Source organism: Gorilla gorilla, chromosome 7 (genome assembly GCF_029281585.2).
Source record: "Gorilla gorilla gorilla isolate KB3781 chromosome 7, NHGRI_mGorGor1-v2.1_pri, whole genome shotgun sequence".
In the NCBI taxonomy this organism is placed as follows: Eukaryota; Metazoa; Chordata; class Mammalia; order Primates; family Hominidae; genus Gorilla; species Gorilla gorilla.
In genome coordinates, this window is record NC_073231.2 from 128,860,220 (window position 1) to 128,883,234 (window position 23,015).

The 23,015-nt window shown below is 41.3% G+C and overlaps 1 protein-coding gene across 1 annotated transcript in view; it reads right to left on the minus strand.

The window, feature by feature from the left end:
- Positions 1-3,623: 3,623 nt before the first annotated feature.
- DERL1 (derlin 1) overlaps positions 3,624-23,015 on the minus strand; it is a 29,282-nt gene continuing 9,890 nt past the window's right edge. The window contains exons 2-8 of the mRNA XM_004047484.5: positions 20,893-21,004; positions 15,276-15,340; positions 14,004-14,030; positions 12,975-13,070; positions 11,738-11,790; positions 9,492-9,602; positions 3,624-5,878 (exon numbers count right to left, since the gene is read on the minus strand). Coding sequence (XP_004047532.1) covers positions 5,740-5,878; positions 9,492-9,602; positions 11,738-11,790; positions 12,975-13,070; positions 14,004-14,030; positions 15,276-15,340; positions 20,893-21,004 — 603 coding nt within the window. The 3' untranslated portion in view covers positions 3,624-5,739. The remainder of the gene's footprint in view (positions 5,879-9,491; positions 9,603-11,737; positions 11,791-12,974; positions 13,071-14,003; positions 14,031-15,275; positions 15,341-20,892; positions 21,005-23,015) is intronic.

Below are 23,015 nucleotides of genomic sequence, written 5' to 3' on the forward strand. Positions count from 1 at the left end.
TTTTAATTTTGAGTCCATTCTTCCCATTATCTCTAACCTGTTCTAATATCCTGTTTCAGGGGATTATGATTCCTAGATGAACAACAAAAAAATCATTCAATGCTCCTGGGAGACTTGGCCATTATTAGCTCTCTCCCTAAGCAGAACAAATTCCTACACAGGCCAAATTTCAGTTCAGTGCAAGAAACACTTAAGCACCTGTATGTGACAGGCCTGTGCTATGCACTGGGAAACAGCTGTAAATAAGATGTAGTCCCTGTCCTGAGGATGGTTACAAGCCATGGGAGGGATATTAAGCAAATGATCACAGGTGGAATAAGCGTCAAAGGCAGAGATCAGGGTGCCAGTGGCTATGTGAGAAGACATTTCACCTTGCCTGCAGGTCTAATAGCCCTCTCCTTGATGAAATGACATTTAAACTGGGCCCTAAATGCTGGTGATAGAATCAAGAGAATTGCTTCTTCTTCACTGGGGCCTTCTGCAAAGCTGTTCCCATTTCAGGAAGACATCATATTTTAAAAGTTCATTTTCATTCAAGTTGATGGATTTGGAGCTCAATGTTTTTTCCACAGAAATATACTTACAAATAGTGGCTAGGTTTCCAGGTTAGGATGCCAGCACCTAATTGTCTACAATGGCTGCAGCACCAACAGCCAGAAATAGCATTTTACCCAGCTTGTGTGTGAAACACAGATCCCAGCCTGGATCACCAATGGAAACCCCTTCGAGAAAGCCCTCGTTTCCTCACTGAGTGCCAGCAATTCTCTGTCTGGGAGGTCCCTCCAATCCAGTCCCCAATCCCACTGCCTTGGTTTAAACCAACCCTTCCCTTAAACCTGCATCACAGCAACCAACACAAAATGTGGTCACTATCTCATTTCTCCTCTTTCCAGCCTTCTCCCTCTACTCCCCACGGGGCAGCCAGCTACTTTTTTGTTTTTTTGTTTTAAGAGGAAGTTTCACTCTTGTTGCCCAGGCTGGAGTGCAGTGGTACGATCTCGGCTCACTGCAACCTCCGCCTTCCAGGTTCAAGCGATTCTCCTGCCTCAGCCTCCCGAGTAGCTGGGATTACAGGCATCCGCCATCAGGCCCAGCTAATTTTTTGTGTTTTTAATAGAGATGGGGTTTTGCCATGTTGGCCAGGCTGGTCTTGAACTCCTGATCTCAGGTGATCCACCAGCCTCGGCCTCCCAAAGTGCTGGAATTACAGGTGTGAGACACCACACCTGGCTGCCAGCTACTTTTTAAAGACCAAACATGAAGGCCTTTCAATGTTCCCCACTGCCCACAGATTGAAGTTCAAGCAATCACACAAAACGATTTTCCTGATACAAGCCCCGATCTATCTTTCCAACCCCTTTCCCTGCCACTCCCTACCTGTATTCTACAGGTCCAGGCACACGGTTCTCTCTTCCCAAGTTTCTGCTCTTGCTGCTGCTGTTTCTAAATCCACCTAGAACAAGTGGCTTCCTCCATCTTGACCAGAACTGTCCATCAATCTTTCAAGACCTAGCCTCTCATCCAAGAAATTTACTTCCTTTTATTCTGGTAGTTTGGTGAATTGTATTATAATGACTTGTTTGCTTATTAAACAAATATGAGTACCTACAATGGGCCAAGCTGACTGCCTCAGTAGAAAGGACGCATCGTGAAGACAGAGACATTGTCTATTTGCATCTGCTTTGGCTTCCTTCACTGAAAAGCTGCAACAGAGTTGGGTTCATATACTGTCTTTGGCACCTTCTAGCTTTTTTTTTTTTTTTTTGATACGGAGTTTTGCTCTTGTTGCCTAGGCTGGAGTGCAATGGCACAATCTCGGCTCACCGCAACCTCCACCTCCTGGGTTCAAGTCATTCTCCTGCCTCAGCCTCCCGAGTAGCTGGGATTACAGGTATACACCACCACGCACAGCTAATTTTTGTATTTTTAGTAGCGATGGGGTTTCTCCATGTTGGTCAGGCTGGTCTCGAACTCCCAACCTCAGAAGGTCCACCCACCTCGGCCTCCCAAAGAGCTGGGATTACAGGCGTGAGCCACCGTACCTGGCCGCTGCCTGATTTTAATCAAGAGACTTGAAGCTTAAGTTTCCCCATCTGGAAAATGAGGATAATACTATTTCACAAGTTTGTTTAAACACAAGTTCCCAAATCCAGCTGAACGTCAGAATCAACTTCAAAAGTATGTAGAATGGGAATGAGCCAAGATACCTGCATTTTTTTAAAATCTCAAGTTTAATGCTTATGTATAGCCAGATTTTAAAAACCGTAAATTGGAGGCTTTTTCATAAAGTACCTGGCACATTAATGCCCAGTGCCCAGGTGTGCCCCGAACATGGCGTTCCTACTGGAACAAGCAGAGTTGATGTGAGATAAGGGGACCATACGGGAAGGAGCCTAGGTTTAAACCACACATATAAATCGTGGGAAAGGCTGGGCACCGTGGCTCAGGCCTGTAATCCCAGCACTTTGAGAGGCCGAGGCAGGTGGCTTGCCTGAGCTCAGGAGTTTAAGACCAGCCTGGGCCACATGGTGAAACTCCATCTCGAACAAAAATACAAAAAATTAGTCGAGTGTGGTGGCACACACTTGTGGTCCCAGCTACTCAGGAGGCTGAGGTGGGAGGATCATTTGAACCTGGGAGGCAGAGGTTGCAGCGAGCCGAGATCATGCCACTATACTCCAACCTGGGTGACAGACTGAGATCTTGTCTCAAAAAAAACAAAGAAGAGACAGAGAGGGAGAGAGGGAGAGAGAGAGGGAGGGACAGGGAAGGAAGGTGGGAGGGAGGGTTAAGAAAGAAGTAAACACGGGACATGGTATTCCTGGCCAATTCTGATCACCAGTCACTCTGGAAGGCAAACAACTGAACTGCCAGTAAACCCATTTGCTCAGCCCAGCCTTCTAAGACACAAACAGTATAAAGTCCAGAAAGGAATAACTTCTTTCAAAGGTTAGTTATTCAGAGTGTTAAGTTACTGCTGAAAGTGTAAGAGGGGCAGGGACCTCAGAAACAGAGTTGGCAATAAACGAAGATGTTGGCAACTGCAACATTGCCTATTATTAGATCCATGTCATTCAAAAGGTAGCTTAGAACACAATGATACTGGCAATGTGTCCTTCTAAATAAGCGGGATCTTTTTCTATTGCTTCAGTATTTCCCCAGTAATAGAAGAGGGACATACATACAACCTGCTTCCTGTCACCTCACCTTGTGATGAGTGAAGTTGGCCTGTCGAAGGCCCAAGATACAGACTGGGATGTTCACCCTCGAGGAAAAAAAAAAAAAAGGGCTCAGGAATGTCATGGCACCTGCTATCTAGTCTGTGTGTGCCTTATGAGGAAACAGGATTAAACTAATTTTATAAAGTTCCAGGGCTCAGATCCATGGGTAGAAGCTATAAAAATGCCATAAAGCATGCTACAATCAGATATGACTCCTCACTCAAAGTTAGCAAGCATCCTCCTTCATTAAAATGAAAACCCAGGAATTCTGCATCCAGGAATTAATCCAGCAAAAAATACTGGGTACTTCCTAAATGCTCTTCAAGAGATAATTGGTTACACACATTATGTGATATCTAAGAGACAGCAGAGCAGGGACATGGAAACTTAACACAGACAACCTTCAAGTTGCACATTTTAATTTACAATTTTTACCAATAAAAAGGATTAGTTTACAAAAAGGGAAGTCCTTTATACAAAAATGAGGATTTTTTTTTTCCATTTGTAAAGAGAATCCACTGTCATGTTTTGCCTTGTCAAGTCAAAACTCAAATAGCTTGTTTTGGTAAAATTATTCCAGAAAGATAATCCAGACAAAATCAATAACGTCATCAGCTTCCTAACCATGTTTAAGAGGAATAACTTCATGAACATTTTGCCCTGAACTGAAGAGTTCTAAATACTTGTAAACCTTCAGGAAAAAATGACTGCTCGCAGGCAGCTGACTGGTAAGAGGGTACACCAGAGACTCCGGGTCACTCACTGTCAGAATATTCTTATACATACAATGAGTCTCCACGCCTGTACAATGAGTGTACGTGCAACATAATTGGAGTAATGGCCTCTAAAATTTTACAAGTAAACTTTATTGTGGCCACAGATCAACAACAAAACATATGACAGTTAAGGTTCAGACTCTCCCCACCTATTTTATCATATAAATTAAATATGGAGAGGTACACACAAACTCTATTCAAAATGAGAAGTTGTTTGCCAACTCTCATTTCCTAGGATAACACACATCACACTGTTTAAGAGCGGGGGAAAGAATAGTCATACTGTTAGAGCACAATCCTGAAAAGAAACTGATCAAAACGTTTGAAGCCTTTTCAGTTGCCTCAAAGTATGACAGCCACTCAATACTGCTCCTAACAGTCTGCTTTCAGATAACGTCATAAAATAAAATAACTGTGTGAAAAGCCATGGCCTTCAAAAAACTTTATTTGGTTATGAGCCAAGCTCTGATAGGAAAAGCCCACCTACGAAAAAAAAGGTATGGGTATTTAGGCTGGTCTGATTCACAGAGCTTGTACATTCATGACTCAAAATAACACACCCTCAAACCCAAATGATTCTAAAGCCATTTCAACCTTAAATCATGTTATTCCCTTAGATGTGCTTACATTAGCTTTAAAAAATGATCTACGTGCAGAGAGGAGCTGCGCCTTCCTCACAATTAATTGAAACATGACCAAAAAATGGGGGATAGGCAAAAAAATGACATTTAAATAGCGTATGAGGGTCTCTCCTCCTTTTCTCAATGAACACATATCCAGAATGAGATTGAAATGGAATCAATGCCCAGGAGCCTCTCAAAGAGAGCATCTCCCTGTAGCCGACATGATCTGGATCCTCCTAACACAAAGCAACCCAACTACTCCGGCTACACAAAGCCAGTAGGCCCTACATATGAAACGCAAAGGGGTTGCATCCCCCATGGTTTAAACCTAACCCGTGTTGGCTGCAACTCCACTACAGTCTTGATCACTTAGCTCAGGAAACAAACACCCAGCAACAACCCTCGTATCTCATTAATACCAATCTGTGGCCCTCACTGACTCAGTGGTACTTTTTTATAAAAACATCTGAAGAGGTGGCAAACGGTTACAACGGATGTCAGGTCGAAGCAATTCCAAAAGCTGAGAAAACGCTTCATCCGCTGCTTCAGTCTTCTCCTCCTATTGCTACAGTTCTGCCACCAAAGGGGGAAAATTACGTGAATATGATTGTTGTGACCAAGCCTTGGCAAAAGTCAATAAATAACAGAACCTGTCAAGGGCAGAGCAATTTTATGGGCAACCTCTTCTAGTTGCAAATGTGGGGGTTGGGAAAAGTGGGAGGGAGGCATGTGTGCAAGAAAGAGATAAGGGTCCTTTTGAGAAGGGTTTGGTGACCCAGCCCCAGCTCTCCAGCTCAATGCCAGCAGACTGACTAGGACCTGCTAAAACCCATTATTCAGATGGAAAGGGGAGAAGAGAAGACACCAAAAAATGTAGTCAGTTTTGCAATTTGCACAGTTGGTATTTGTTCTTCACAGCAGTAAGGACTTGAATGAGAATCGTGAAACTTGTGGAACACTTATATTTTTCTTCAGGATTTAAGAAACTTTGTCTCGTACTGAAAGACTACATTCAGTGTGGGTCAGGTCCAACAGTGTTAGCCAGAACGCAGTTGTTAAGCGCACCCAGCACTGGGAGGAAATGTGGCTTGAGAGGAGCGGCTGCCCGAGGCCGCCCCTTCACTGGTCTCCAAGTCGAAAGCCCTGGCCCCAGTTGTGTCTCCCGCCTCCGCCATTCTGATCAGCAGCTCGCCTCATGCTAGCAGGGGGCACACCAAATCCTGATACTCCTCCTCTCCTACTGGGCAGCCAGCGGTACCTGGTGCAGAAAGACGGGGACACAAACGGAGAGAAGAGAACAAAGTCACTTCCACATAGTTATCTGACTTCCGAGAACACCTCCCTCTCCTGCTGTTCCCATGGCACTTGTCATGTTGAAGGCAGCGAGGGACAACGTCTTATTTAACTTTGTCTTTTCTGTACTCAGCTCCATGACCTGACCACAGACGGCATTCGTTTTTCATGTTTCTTAAATGTATTCAGATTTCAGCTAAATTCACACTCTGAACGTTTTTTTCTCTGCTTATAAAAGTAATCCATGCAGAACAGTATGGAAACAAAAATATTACACCCACAAGCCCAGCAACCAAAGAATGACTGATAGCATCTTGGTATATCTAAATATGGCTCAAACTGGATCAAAGGATACAAAATACATTCACTTTCAAAGGCCAAATCCACAGCCTGCGTGTTTGAGCCTTGCACAGCATTTCTAAAAGGCTCTCAGCTGAGCCCATCAAAGGAGACAGGGGAAGAAGGCTTTCTATGTTGGAAGTATGGGTATGTTTTAAAATTTATTCAGAATCTGCCTTCCAGGTACATTCTTCCCTTCTCACAGATGGTGGGAGAGCTGGGGCCCCAGAAGGTTAGATGATTTCCCACCTTAAAATTAATAAACTAAGAGTTCACAGAACAGCTAAGAGAACTTAAGCCCAAGCCTACACTCTCAATAGTATTTTCCAACTATTTCCCATCTTTGACTCTTTTATTAGTAAATGGAGAATGTGTTTAAACCTATTCCATTTAGCAGATCCTAATGTTTAAAATTTTGCTTGAAGGCAGAGAACATGATCTGATACCTCCGCTTAAACCCTTCTTGGCAGCAAGAGTAAGTCATGACAGGTGACTTGTCCACAGCAGAAACCCTGAAGAGGACAGGCTTTATACTTGACCTTATACTAGAGCAGTTACTATGTGAATTTACTCAGTAAGCATTGCCTTACACTAGGTGCTGCCTGCTTATAAATTCATCTGATCTTCACAATAACCCCATGAGGTAGGCATTACTATTACTCCTGTTTTATAAACAAGAAAATTGAGCCAACACTGAGTGAAGCGCTTCAAAAGTGACAGGATTCCAACTTAGTCAGCCTGGCTCCAGAGCCTGCGCCCTGCACTACTTGTTATACTACATGCCTCCTGCCTGGGAAGGGACAGCAGTCAGTGACTGGAGTCTGTTACATCATACTCGATACCTTCATGCCTCTTCCCAAAACAGACAACAAGTTGGTTTGGTTTTTTGTTTTTTTTTTTTTTGAGACGGTGTCTCACTCTGTCACCAGGCTGGAGTGCAGTAGCATGATCTCAGCTCACTGCAACCTCCACCTCCCGGGTTCAAGCGATTCTCCTGCCTCAGCCTCCCGAGCAGCTGGGACAACAGGCGCCCGCCACCACACCCAGCTAATTTTTGTATTTTTAGTATAGCCAGGGTTTCACCATGTTGGCCAGGATGGTCTCAATCTCCTGACCTCATGATCCGCCCGTCGGCCTCCCAAAATGCTGGGATTACCGACGTGAGCAACCACACCTGGCCAAAAACCCCTTTTAAACACAAAATTTAGTGTGTACAGAGAAGATATAACTACTCTAAATGGAATGGAAAATGGTGATACAAATGTATCAGCATTCCATTTAGAAAAGCAGTTATACTTTCCTATACTCACCTCCTCCATTTTAAACAAATACAACTTTACCATTAAATCAAAATGTATTTTCCAAGTGCTGGTTTCTCAACATCCATGCCTTCTGGTACAATAATATTCCTCCAAAGTACATAATAAAATAGAACACTTGCAGAAGAAAATGCTAGGGCTGTCTTGCTTTGCTACTCACTCTAAGACAATATGGAAGCCATCTCCACTGCTTAAGTAGATAGTGAAATTAAATGCAAATAATTAGTATAAAAAGATACCCAATTATACATAATCAACAAAAATTTATGGTAATTTCAAAGCAGTTACTGCTTTTGCAAGGAGCTATATTTTGTCATCTGATCTTTATGCAAAATTTAGCAGAAGGACTTCCCCCAACAGAGAAAGTTCAAGTGGAAGGCAGGCTCCAGGGCTCACTGATTTTGCCACTAGAATCTTGTATCCTGTGTTGCCCACAACTGAGAAGTAGCTACAAGCCGTTAAGTTAGAATATGGCCATTTAAAGTAAAGTAACTGTTGGCTGCCCCCCAAAAGCACCAAGCTTTTTTTAATTGATGCATCTGCCATCCTACTTGATAAACCTGGATCAGAAAGCCAAACCTGCTGTTATTATGTCCTTTGATAATTAGAAACCAGATTGGTCATTTGTTTTTTTAGCCTGAAGGCAATTCAAGGCTCAGAAGACAAACAAGTTTCTTTTTATTCTCTTAAAGAAAAACACACACACCACAACCACCAATACGGTATATCTCTGTATATTACAGTTCACAATTTGAAAAGTCTTTGAAAAACATACCCCTACCCTATAAAAGGAAGGGGAGAAAGAGGAGGCCTGCTCAAGTTTTACTGCCCTCATTGATCCCTTAGAGGAATGACAGAACTGCAAAACATTAAAATTAGCAAGATGTGAAAGGGTTTGGTTTGTTTGTTTTTTTAAAGCTTTCAAATGCAAGCTATTACTGCATATCCCTGATATGAGATTAGGCATGATTGTCAGGCAGGCTGTGACACCCAGATGGTGATTTAACTGGCCCGTTCTTCGACAGCCTTTTGCCTCACTGACAGAACGGTCACACGACTATTACATGCTTCTGGGTGTGTGCGCGTCTCCTTTCAGATCGTCAAAATCCTGCTCTCCTACCCCCACCTTTAGGAATATGGCAGCTAGCTTTACTTACCGAGAACCCGCTACTGTGCTTCCCAACGGTGTATCTTACCTCATGCAGTCCTGTGAGACAGGGGCTTCTCCCACAATTTACAGGCTTGCAAACTGAAGCTTGGAGGTTTGATTAAGTAACTTTCCCAGTATAAAAACTGCTATCTGAGGGGACTCGGATTCAAATCCAAGTTTGTCTCAAAAATCAAAGCTGTTGCCCTTACCAGCCCACTTCAGTAAACCCTAAAAGCAGATAAAGAGCACAAACTCCCAGGGGGTTGGGACTATACAAACCTCAAGTCTCTCATTTTAACTCTGAACAGTCCTGTAAAATGTCTACTCCATAGTATTTAATATAAAAATGTTTAAAATTGCTGACCAACACGCTAACTTACCCTTCCTTGGGCAAAATCATGGGTAAAAACTGATGGGCCAAGAAAAGATACCCCACTATCCTGTGACTCTGCCCATTCCCCAGACTACTGTTTCGCACGCTGGAGTTGCATCAGGTCCCTCAGCAGGCTCAGTGAGCTGAGATGTCTCCTGTAATGTTGGAATCTAGTTGTCAGTGGTCCCTGGCTAAAAGAGTAACAGGAAGGCAACTGAGCCTAAGCTTTAATCCCTAACTTCCTGTGACTGTGTGACTAGGGTAAGTCACTTGTTGCCTCAGGTTTCTCCATCAGATGGGGCATAGGGGTAAATCATACTCCTCATGGAGCTCTCATTAGGATGCACTAAGAACACAGGCAGTAAAATGTTAGATGAGACAGGACAAAAACACTTACAAAAACTGAGGTGTGGATAGAAAATTTCTTCCTCCCAAGTCCATTGGGTATCTGAACATTAGGAAAAAATAAAGATGTCCAACCAGATTTCCAATAAGCTCATTGATTACCCTGCAAAGAGAGCCAAATGAGTTTAAAGACATTCAAGCAATAGAGATGCACCAAGTTTTAACTAATAGCATAAGGAAGACAGCCTTCAAGGCAGCCCATTTAGTCCCTGGGAGTCTGTGAGAGCTGACAATGAGCACTTTTGTAGTCTGAGTGGCAAATGCATTCTGAGGGAGACGGGAAATCAGTCCTGCTGAACCAATGAGGCCTGCCGCTCTTCAAGGCCAGCAGCCCCTCTGACCTCTCTTTCAAGCACCAGCCCATCCTCAAAATATTGTTTTTGCTACTTCCTGCCTCAAGAGTTGGGGAAGTTGCAAAGCATGCTTCTGAATGCTTTCAGTCATGAATATTGTATTTATAAAATGTGGGCAAACATGAAGGCTACCAAGAGAGAAGCGTGGGAGTAAGGAAAAGAGGAACAATAAATGCCTGTTCCCCCTTTCCTGGAGCCATTAAGCATTTCTCCCTTGCCTCTTGTACCCTTGAGTGTAAGACACCACAGAGATCACTTAGGAAAGCCGACTTGCACCCTGAAATCAACGCTGACCTTCTTCAGTTTTCCCTTGGCTTACATACAGGTCACCTCAAGAGTGTATAGATCTACTGTTACTATTACATATCCTCTTTGTCTTCACCTGCAACATGATTCCCGTCAGGGGCAAATCAACACCTGCAACTACTTCAGACTTCACCTTCCTGGGTGGAAGAGCAGCTTTACCAAGTTCAGAACATGCTTTGCTCTAAACAGTCTGCTCCATCCATTCACTTCTCCCCAGCAATATGCAGAAGAAGTTAGGATCACACAGAGCAAATATGTCAGACACATGAAGAACCAGCAATATAAAAATGGATTGAAATATTAAAAGTAGTTTGTAGTATAAGAAATGGGAGTTCTGGCTGGGTGCAGTGGCTCATGCCTGCAATCCCAGCACTTTGGGAGGCCAAGGCAAGCGGATCATTTGAGGTCAGAAGTTTGAGACCAGCCTGGGCAACACAGCAAAACCTCATCTCTACAAAAAATATAAAAATTAGCTGGGTGTGGTGGTGCATGCCTGTAATCCCATCTACTCGGGAAGCTGAGGCATGAGAATTGCTTGAACCTGGGAAGCAGAGGTTGCAGTGAGCCAAGATCACGCCACTGCACTCCAACCTCGGTGACAGAGTGAGACCCCATCTTGAAAAAATAAATAAGTAAATAAATAAACAGAAAAAATGAAGAAATGGGAGTTCTTAGAGAAGTTGCATCTTGGTATCCTCCCTTTAAAATTCTGACTGGATAAATTAAAGGTATTCCTATGTCTAGCTCTAATTCCTGATCAATAGACTAGATATTTGACCCTGGTTGGCCAAAAGTTCTGTATTATCATCCAGGCATGGTGGCTCATGCCTGTAATCCCAGCACTTTAGGAGGCCAAGGCAGGCAGATCATTTGAGGTCAGGAGTTTGAGACCAGCCTGGCAAACATGGCAAAACCCCATCTCTACTAAAAATACCAAAAAAAAAAAAAAAAATAGCCGGGCATGGAGGCGGGTGCCTATAATCCCAGCTACTCGGGAGGCTGAGGCAGGAGAATTGCTTGAACCCATGAGGCAGAGGTTACAATGAGCCAAGATCGCACCATTGCACTCCAGCCTGGGCCACAAAAGTGAAACTTCGTCTCAAAAAAAAAAAAAAAAGTTCTGTATCATCAAACCACTTGCAAAATTACATCCTATCTAAGAATCTGGATTTCTATGACCGATTGGCAGTTTCCAAGGCATTCTGGAAATGCCTTAAGAATATAAGACATAGTAATTTTATACATAGCTCTTAGAGGAGCCAACTCAGACAAAAATTAGGTCTCTGTTTGCCCAATCAGAATAGTGAATCCAGAAATACATATTTATTCCTGTACTATACACATAGGAACATACTGTGTGTAACAATAAGTTAACAAAATCACAACCATTCAAGGTTAAATATGCTTAAAGCCCTGCAATCTAATCAATTCAATCGAAGTGAAATTATTCCATAAATATAGGGTTCTAATGCGTCAATGTTGAGATTCTTTAAAGTTGTATAAAGGTTAGAGAAAGATAAAAACTAATGGAAATTTTCCAAGGATTAGTTTCCAATTAAATAAATCTAATATCACTTACGAGCCTCCGATGATATAGTTGAATCCAAGGATAACCCAGGGTAAATAGCAGGCCTAGGATGGAATGAATATATGCAAATGTGAGTAGCCACACCTGACGAGGACACAGCTACTACGGGGACTAAAGTGGGTAAGGATACACTGACAAGGGCTTTATATAAATCCTCTGGAAGGTCACTGCAAAATTTCTAGGATCAATCTAGCATTATTCCCACTATACTTAAACCTTCCTATCTAAAACTAGACTTAATTGTGTATTTGTAACTGGAAGGACACAGTACTTTGCCCACAGGTCTGATGCAATACAGGCCCTGCTGAATTGCTATAAACAAACAGCTTCAAAAAGCAGATGAGTGTCCTACAGATGCTACTAAAAACAAGGCCCATGAGAGAATCACACTAGGATTCCAGCCAACAAATTGTTACAAATAAAATAAACATACCCCATCTTTTTAGGTTCTTCTTTTACATATCTTGCAAAATTCCTCTGAATTTTTATCTCATTATGCATTGATATCTTAAACTAATACTCTCCCAAATAAGAAAGCTCTCCAGATGAACTCAACATTTGAGCCCCTTACCAAATCCAAGACATCATACCAAGAGCTAAAGGAGTTGCAAGAAACTTCACAAACTAGGAAAGAGAGGGTTATACTTAAATAACTTTACAGCTACATGTGCTAAGTACTAAAGAGAAACACAAAGTATTGAAAAAGCCCAAACGTAAGACTAATTCTAGGCAGGAGATTCAGGAAATATGTTCAGTTCCAACTCAAATTAAGAATGGGTAGGATTTATACAAAGAAGAGAATCAAGATGTTACAGGTGGAAAATTGTGAAAGAATGTACAAAGAGAAGTGTTTGGGGGCAAAAACAATCTGTTTCAGCTACAGTATAAAGCAAATAACAGGGAACGAGGGAGGGATAAGAACAGATTTTTAAAGCAGGGTTTCACATGAGTTATCTCTCCTTCTCTCTAACACAGACACATAAGATCACTCAGGGACATAACCTTGAGGGGCCCGAGGTACAGAGGGAGTGAAGAAACAAAGGCCAGCAACGGACTCCAGGTTGGCTAATTAAATAGAGCTGGGATTGAGGAGGGCAGAAAGGGGCTTGCCTATGGTACACTGCTCTGCAGTGACCCCTTCTGGATGAGTCAGAAAGTACATCTCTGGACTGAAGAGGGATTTCTGCAGACAAATGAAAAGGACACTTTTCCAACCAAGGCAAAGTACCTTAAATCGTGTTCCAAACCAAAATGATACAATCATGTCTCTGTTCAGCTGGGCCCAGACATAAAGTACTGACATGATCAGAGGAATCATCAGCAACTGCAAAAGAAGTCGACATGTAAAAACCAGGCTCCAGAGGCACTTAAAAAAGGTGTACATCTACTATGCTTTTTACCCCTCCTCTTCACAACAATCCTCACCTGGGTAAAGTGAAACTCAACTGATCAGAATTATAAATTGATCCTATTATTTACCATACAATGAATATTACAAAATCCTATAATAAAATACAACAAAACTATATTATTTTAGATGGATTCAGAAATGTAAGAGTCAAGCTCTGTTATTTACAAAAAGTAAGCAACAAAGCATTACCATATAATCTCAATTTTTAAAAAACATCCATATACATGCCTAGAAAATACTAGACAACCATTGTTGTCACATGCCTAGAAAATACTAGACAACCATTATTGTCAATGTTCAAACACCAAAAAGAGGCCAGAAATGAGCAAGGAAAGCAATGATTTAGATAGCTCATGTAAGATCTTCAAAGATTTAGCTGACTTAAGATCCTCAAAATAAAACAGCTATAGGCCAGGCACGGTGGCTCACGCCTGTAATCCCAGCACTTTGGGAGGCCGAGGCAGGCGGATCATGAGGTCAGGAGTTCAAGACCAGCCTGGTGACATGGTGAAACCCCATCTCTACTAAAAATACAAAAATTAGCCGGGTGTGGTGGCGTGCATCTGTAATCCCAGCTACACGGGAAGCTGAGGCAGGAGAATCACTTGAACCCGGGAGGCGGAGGTTGCAGTGAGCCAAGATCAAGCCACTGCACTCCAGCCTGGGCAACACAGCAAGACTCCATCTCATAAATAAATAAATAAATAAAACAGCTGTAATTCTATAATTTCAAAATACCACATAATTAACCCCATAGTTAATGCAATTTCAACTTCTGACAAAGGCCACTAATAGTATATTTGAAACAAATAAAAGGGCAAATAGATAGTTTAAATGGACACTTACCTGCATATCCATTGCTAAGCCAGTAATCTTGGTTTGTAAAGTTAAAGATCAGACATAAAAAAGCATTCTGTACCTAGTCAAGACTGATGTGGTTATTTTCCTCCCATTTAAAAGTTCACTTGGCCAGGTGTAATTTGGCTCATGCTTATAATCTCTGTACTTTGGAAGGCCAAGATGGGAGGATTGCTTGAGGCCAGGAGTTTCAGACCAGCCTGGGCAATATAGCAAGACCCCATCTCTAATTTATATACATATTTTTTTAATTAAAAAAATGTTTAAGTTAATTCCAGTGTTCTGAAGGAAAATACTTTTCTATAGTTCAGATTGCTTAAAACATTCCACAACACAAAGGTATCTAATCTTCATTACGCATATTCCATTAGACGATACCATGACAAGGACATAGTAGAAATCAACAGCTTCAGCATATGACTTAGTCTGGTCATCTGGCATCCTTTTTCTCTGCTACTGCATTTTAACATCTCTCCTTCAAATAAAGGATGAAGATGCCTGTAGCCTTTGAAGGAAATAATCATTCTACTTACATTCTCAGGACTCTATAGCATGGTTAAAGTCCAAAATATTTTTTTCCTTCCCTCAAAGGAGGGGAAAGGGCATCCACAGTGCCACATTTTCTGGCCCTCAGCCAAGTTTAAATGGCAGCTGAGCCCAAAGGCAATTTTGAGCTCACCAATTTTGCACAGGACCTGAGACATCGAGAGCTGCTGCTGCTCTCACCATCTGTAAGAGTCCTGCAGTTGGAGGGCTGCTGACAACTGCTATTGATACAAAGCAGAGAAACGTACTGTGTCCCTTCCCAGAGCTGGGTACTTCACAGAGGGACTGAATTACTATGTAGGACCCCAAGAGAAGGACAGCAATGAAGTCAGAAAAGGATGCTGGTTGTAAATTAATTTTCTGATAAGGACCACAGATTTCAAAAGCTGTCTCATGGCACGGACTCTCTTTGTGCCTCAGTCAACAAGCTGTCACACATGAGAACACAGAGAACTGGGAACAAGAAGAGGGAACAGTCATAAAACTACTCAACCAAAGGTGGAAAAAAATCCCACAAATGGTAAGAGAATGCATCACTCAAGGGCTATATGATTTACTACAGTTTTTTTTAAGAAACTATAATTATTCTTATTAATGGTAGTCAACCAAGATGCAAATATTGTAATTTGAAACGTTTACAGAATATGGTCTATTTCCCCAAACCTGGAAAAAAACTGGTTTATTTCTGGCCCAAAATCACAGACTGAAGGATACCACGATGCAAATCCAGTTAAAGAGGAGCATGAATAAATAGTCTGCTGGCCTCCCATCAAAAGCTCCTGGAAACAAAAACAAGCCAAATGTCATGGTTCAGAATTTCACAACAAAGTAACATCTACATAGAGAAACACTTCAAAAAGTTATAGAAAAAGCCAAAATGAGAACATTTTAAAAACCACTCCTCTCTAAGAAAGTGAATTTTTTTAAATATCTAAACAACGTCCCCAATAAAGCCCTGAATCAAAGTTACCTGAGTAAGGTTAATCTATGCTCTCCTAACTGAATTCCAGTAAGTAACATGCTCTGACTACCACAGGCTAAAACAGACCCAGAGAAAGTACAGTCAATTCCACAGCTTCTGAGCCCTGTATCCCAAAGACCAGTGAGGCCCCACCAAGCTCCCTCCCAGCCTGTCAGCCTTTCCTTCGTGGCTCTCGCCATGACCTGATGGCCGCATTCTGGATTACATGCTTGATCCCTGTCCTCCTCCACTAGACCGTTAAGTTCTGTCAGAGGAGCAATCATGCCTGTTTTGTCTCCTATTGTGTCTCCTCCAGCATGGCTATGCTGGGAGGTACTTACCATTATTATTAGAAACACACACACACACACACAACCACCTGTACCACACTGGCCTTAGATACTGAAAAAGAAAGTCTCTGTCTTCCAGAGACGTACATTCTACCAAGGGAAAACAATGTGGGGGAAGGAGGGAATAAAGCGTCAGCCAAACCTTTCCATAGCCTCTGAGTCAGTCCTCATACTGCATCTGGAAGGGAGAATGGAAAGACCTACGACCTGCTTCTTACAGATGCGGAGTTAAAGTCACATGACCAAAGTCACAGAGCTTGTTAGAACCAGAGTGACATCAAATTACTAGCACAGTGCTCCTGTCACTGCACCATATGCCTTATTGGGCAGAATAATCAATAACAGCCTCCCGTATAAGCATAATTCCTAATGCCTTCAGTTAGAAGACTTTAACAGAAGAAAAAAAAAAAAAAAGAAACAGAAATGACTGTAAGATCACTCTAGCTTGAAAGTTACTTTCCCTCCCCGTTCCACACCCCCTCACAGTTACATGATACAGCTAGTCAATTTAAAAAAAGAAACCCAACAAGTGTCAGTAAGGCAAAAAGATATATCTAAAAGAAAATAGGTTTCCAGCAAAAGTGTCTTCTACTCTCCTTTATTTCTCCCTTGATACCTCAAAGCACACTTCAGCCACAGTGTTAAGCAGGCCTAATGCTAGAGGATCACAATGATGAATCACAGCTGAAATTCTAACACAATTTCCCGATTTTAATAATAGCTGTGCTTCTTTTGATGTGGCTTTGGCTGTCTGATTCCTAAGGAGTCTTTAGACTGAGTACTTAAAATATTGTAATCATATAAATTACAGCACTATATTATCTGACATGCTTGCAACTGAGAATTTACAAATTAACTGGTTTCAAATTACAGTCTTCCAGTTCAAATCAGAAACCTCAAATAAGCCAACTGTGCTATATAACTAACAATTTAGCCAGGCAGGAAAATATGCAGGTGGCAAACATTTTGTCAAGATGTTAACTTAAAGCTGTGTGGTTGACAGAAAACTGGGGATCAGTGAACCTGGGTTCCAGTCCTAACTGCGTTAACTCAAAGAGCTCTGCAACTTTTGGGACATGTCACCACCACTCCAGATCACTGTTTTCTTATCTATGAAATAAGAGTGTTAAATAGAATGATCTCAAAAGTTCCTCTCTACACGTTCATAGCAGCTATTATTCACAATGGCCAAAAAATGAAACCAAGTCAAATGTCTATCAACTGACGACTGAATAAACAAAATGAGGTATATCCATACGATGGAATCTTAATGGTAATAAAATGGAATGAAGTACTGATACAGGCTATATGGAAGAATCTTGAAAACATTATGCTATGTAAAAGACGTAAGTCACAAAAGGCAACAAGATACTGTATGATTTTAAGAAATGCCCAGGACACGCAAATCTAAAGAGTCAATAAGATCAGTGGTTTTGGTCAGGTACAGTGGCTCACGCCTGTAGTACCAGCACTTTGGGAGGCTGAGGTGGGCGAATCACTTGAGGTCAGGAGTTTGAGACCAGCCTGGCCAACATGGTGAAAACCTGTCTACTAAAAATACAAAAATTAGGCAGATGTGGTGGTGCGTGCCTGTAGTCCCAGCTACTCAGGAGGCTGAGGCATGAGAATTCCTTGAACTCGAGATGCAGAGGTTGCAAAGAGCCAAGACAGTGCCACTGCACTCCAGCCTGGGCGACAGAGTGAGACTCTGTCTCAAAAAAAAAAAAAAAAAAAATTAGTGGTCTCCTAAGGGTGTGGGGGAGGAAGGGATTAAATGAAAAGGGAGAATGGCTGCTAATGGTAGGGTTTCTTTTGGGGGTGGTGAAATATTATAAAAATGGGTGTGATAATGACTGTACAACTCTGTCAATATACTAAAAACCAATGAATTGTGTATACTTTAAATGGGTACGTTGTACCGTATGTGAATTACATCTCAATAAAGCTGTTAAAAAATGCCTCTCAGCTCAAGCCTTTCAAAATGCTCTGTAGTTGTTGAGTAGGGAATGAGGGGGCAACTTATAAAAATCAAAGCAAATAAAAGAGTCCAGTGACCTAATAATCCCACAAATTTGTCCTAAATTGGTATTCAGGGAGAATAACATTACAATTTGTTGTATTACCTGACCAGGTAACAGGGTTGGGTAAAGGGATTCAAAGCACAAGAAGGCAATTAAAAATAAAAGTGGCCATTGGCCAGGCGCAGTGGCTCACGCCTGTAATCCCAGTACTTTGGGAGGCTGAGGCAGGTGGATTACCTAAGGTCAGGAGTTCGAGACCAGCCTGGCCAACATGGCGAAATGCCATCTCTACCAAAAACACAAAAATTAGCCAGATGTGGTGGCATGCACCTGTAATCCCAGCTACTCGGGAGCCTGAGGCACAAGAATCACTTGAACCCAGGAGGCAGAGGTTGCGGTGAGCTGAGATCACGCTACTGCACTCCCGACTGGGTGACAGAGTGAAACTGTATCTCAAAAAAAAAAAAAAAAAAAAAAGTGGCCATGGAATTATTGCAATTTAGGTTTAATAATAGCATTAGAATTATGTTTTAAGTCCTTATAGTTCAGAGTTAAATTCTGAAATATTTACAAATGAAATGCCTGGCATTTTGCTTCAAATAATCAGGGGTGGAGGACAGCGATAGATATAAATAAAACAAGATTGGCTATGAGATAACTATTAGAGGTGATAACCATTAGATGGTTAAGGAGGGGTTCGTACTGACACACACCATGACAGGGATGAACCTTAAAAACATTGTGCAAAGTGAAAGAAGCCAGTCACCAAAGGACATATGAAATGTCCTGAATAGGTAAATCCATATACACGGAAAGTAGATTAGTGGTTGCCAAAGGCTGGGAGGAGGGAAAGTGGGAGGTAAAGAGTGACTGCTTTGGCTTTTTTAGGGAATGATGAAAATGTTCTGGAATTAGATTGTGGTGATGGCTGCATAACATTGTGAATATACTAAAGACCACTGAATTGTACACCTTAAAATGGTTAAAATGATGAATTTTATGTTATGTGAATTTGGTCTCAGTAAAAAGAAAAAAGGTTCATTGACTTTTCCCTCCACTTTTGCATATGTTTGAAAATTTTCCAGAATAAAATTTTAAATAACTGATCATAGATGATCCACAGTTAATCTATTTTACTATTGATATAACGTTTACTATCAATATAAAATAATTACTCCAGCTGGGCACAGTGGCTCACGCCTGTAATCCCAGCACTTTGGGAGGTCAAGGTGGGCAGATCTCTTGAGCCCAGCTGTTCAAGACCAGGCTGGGCAACATGGTGAAACCCCATCTCTACAAAAAATACAAAAGTCAGCCAGGTGTGGCGGTTTAACACCCATACTTGTAGCTACTAGGGAGGCTAAGGTAGGAGGATCACTTGAACCCAGGCAGTCAAGGCTGCAGGGAGCCATGACTGTGCCACTATACTCCAGTCTGGGTGACAGAGCAAGACCCTGTCTCAAAAAAAAAAAAAAATTACTCTAACAAATTAATCCTCAATTAAGTTATACCAGAAAGGCAGACTGCTAAGCACTCAGTATCATTACGGGTCCAACTGGAACAAAGGAGAATAAAAATCACATATTCTGGTAGATTTAAAGATCAAACCCCTGATATGGTGGTGAGAGGCCTAGTTGTCAGTTTCACTTCTGCCAAGTTACTTCACTTCCTTGAATCTCCTATTCATCTTTTGGTAAAACTCAGGAAATAAACTAGGTTCCTCCCAATAGTAATATAATAGTCTATGACCTTACACTTTGTATTAATACAATTTCTTTCTTTTTAAAAAGAACCTAAAAGCAAATGCCAATTTAAGGAAAAATGTTACTTGACATCAAATACCCATCCTACTACTTCCCTGCAGTGATGAGACTGATTCGCAATTCTCAACCACATGAGCACTGACTTACATACACTTAAGGGTAGTTCAGAGTTCTCTATCCTGAGGTAACAGCCAGCAAGTTTGTAAAGTCTCTGAAGTCAGTCAGCCTTTTCAAAGTCATTTAAATTTAACAAAATTATATCCATATTGTAACACAGTGTATTGATGTATTGTTTCTTTAGTATAAGTGACTCAGACAGCATATAAGGTATTGTAGGAAATAAATGACAATTCAGTAAGACACTTTTATGAAAAGATTTTTCGAACTTATCCATAATATTACATAGGTTGGCTGGGCACGTTGACTCACACCTGTAATCCCAGCACTTTGGGAGGCCGAGGCAGACAGATCACTTGAGGTCAGGAGTTTGAGACCAGCCTGGCCAACAGGGTAAAACCCCGTCTCTACTAAAAATATAAAAATTAGCCGGGTATGGTGGCAGGTGTCTGTAATCTCAGCTACTCAGGAGGCTGAGGCATGAGAATTGCTTGAACCCGAGAGGCAGAGGCTACAGTGAACTGAGATGGCACCACTGCACTCCAGCCTGGGCAACGGAGCAAGAGTGTCTCAAAAAATAAATAAATAAATAAAATAAAATATTACATTGGTACTCATACCTGATAAACTACCATATATTATTAAATCTTGGCTATATACTGTATTTTAGAGTTGAGTTTTTCAATTAGAGAATAAATCTAGGCTTTTAATTACATAAATTGATGTTTTTCAACCCCAATCTAGGAGACATATATACTCCAGCCCAATTCTGCACTGAAGGACAAGGACTGCTGCAAAAGAAATGAGTGAGACCCTCAAAATAAATGAAAGGCACACAGCTCAGCCACTAAGGAGATGGACAAGCCATGTCAACCTCTGATCTGCTACTTTTTGCATCTATAAAATGGTAACACTGCTACTTATACCTCAGGATGTTGTGAGGATTAAAAATTGAGTAAGCTAAGTGCCTGGTGCAGTCCTGGCACAGTCACCGACCATTTACTATCCTTATGCAGTTTCTTTTTGTAATGCTAACCGCCCTCCAAATTCCTCCAAAGTAAACACATGGATTAGTAAATGAGAAAGAAACAATGCTTAAAACAACTATGGGTAACATACCTGTTTCAAGTCGCGTAGAATACTGATATAAGAAATATAAATTGACCAAATAAAGAAATCCAGTTCCTGGACCCACAGGGAAATAAAAGGTGGCAGTGATTGGCCTCCAAATCTGTCCAGATCAAAATAAACACAGCTGTTAGTTTCTGTAAGCCTAGTTATTTCTTTCCCTTTTAACTAAATAAAATTAACAAAGCATCCTCCTCAATAAGAGGTACGAAAGTGATCCTACCAACACAACTCAAGAAAACAACTGAAGAAAAGTGTTCACACCAAATACAATCACATCACTTTGCAAATCAATGGAATAAAATGACATCATAAAATAAGCAACAAATATTTCTAAACAAGTTGAAACAAAATCAATACTATATGAGTATATGGTTAGTCTTTGCTGAGATCAGGCATACAATTAAGCCTACATCAAAAAATGAATTACAAAGGCTTAATTTCCAACAGTACAGTAATGCCTCTATTTAGGGAAAGAATATTCTGGAATGACAAACCTTGTCCAAAAATGCCACATTCAAAGGCAGAAGTAAAACAACAATTTTTTATTCAAACCAATGCACTAAATAGGCAATAGGGGCACTTTTTCTTTAAAAACATTTCCCTGAAAAAACAAACAAAACATAAGAAGGGTCTAAAGTAACAAGCAGGCCAGGTTCGGTGGCTCATGCCTGTAATCCCAGCACTTTAGGAAGCTGAGGCAGGCAGATCACCTGAGGTCAAAAGTTCAAGACCAGCCAGGCCAAGATGGTGAAACCCTGTCTCCAATAAAATTACAAAAATTAGCCAGGTGAGGTGGCAGGGGCCTGTAATCTCAGCTACTCGGGAGGCTGAGGCAGGAGAATCGCTTGAACCCAGGAGGCGGAGGTTGCAGTAAGCCAAGATCGCGCCACTGCACTCCAGCCTGGGTGACAAGAGCGAAACTCCGTCTCAAAAAATTTAATTTAATTTAATTAAAATAAATTAAATAATAAAGTGACAAGTAAGCCTCATTCCCAACCTCCAGTCTCCCAGTTCCCCAACAACAGCTGATCAGTGTCTTGTATTTCCTCTAAGAAATACATATTAATATTACTCATTTTTCTTTATCCTACTCTATATGGCACTGTTTTATACCTTGGTTCATTCCCTACAAAATATTTTAATTGGCTTCACAGTATTCCTTGTATGTGAATGTCTAAACTTTTGTTTAAACTGTTACAATGCCACAATGAATATTCTTGTATATCCTCTTTATATGTGCATATACAGAATAAGTTCCTGTCAATAAATCTGCTAGAGCAACAGACATAACCATTTATTTTGGTAGATACTGCCAAATGCCTACAAAAATGTTTGCTCAATTTATACTTCCTCCTAAGAAGTAGATGAATCCTGTCTTCTCTCCATACTCTCACCATTTCATGTATTATATATTCACCAATCTGAAAACTAATTTTTATTTGCATTATGAGAAGTCAAGCACCTTTTCACGTTTTAAAAACCTGAGCATTTCCTTTATTCATTTGTTCTTCTGGATTTACATTTCTTCCCCCACCCCCTCCGGGATAGGATCTTGCTCTGATGCCCAGCCTGGAGTGCAGTGGCATGATCCTAGCTCACTACAACCTCCACCTCCTGGACTCAGGTGATTCTCCTACCTCAGCCTCCCAAGTAGCTGGGACTACCAGCATGCACCACCACACCTGGCTGATTTTTATATTTTTTGTAGACACACGGTCTCCTGATGTTGCCCAGGCTGGTCTCAAATTCCTGAGCTCAAGCAATCCACCTGTCCTGGCCTCCCAAAGTGCTGGGATTACAGGCATGAGCCATCGCACCTGGCTGCATTTCCTCATACATTATGAAATTTCTCTTTCTCATCATTGCAAGCATTTTCTGATCTGTCATTAGACTTTCATGGTGTTTTTGCCATATTTTGACATATAAAAGTTTAATTAAATGTAGGCAAATGTATCCATGATGTGTCATGTTTAGAAAGTCTTTTCGTTCCAAGAATGTAAGTGTTCATGGTTTTATTTTAGCACTTTCAAGGTGCATCCAAGGAATGAGGAAGAGATCCAACTGTTTTTCTAAATAGTCACCCAGTTTTCCCAACCCCATTTACAGAGTAA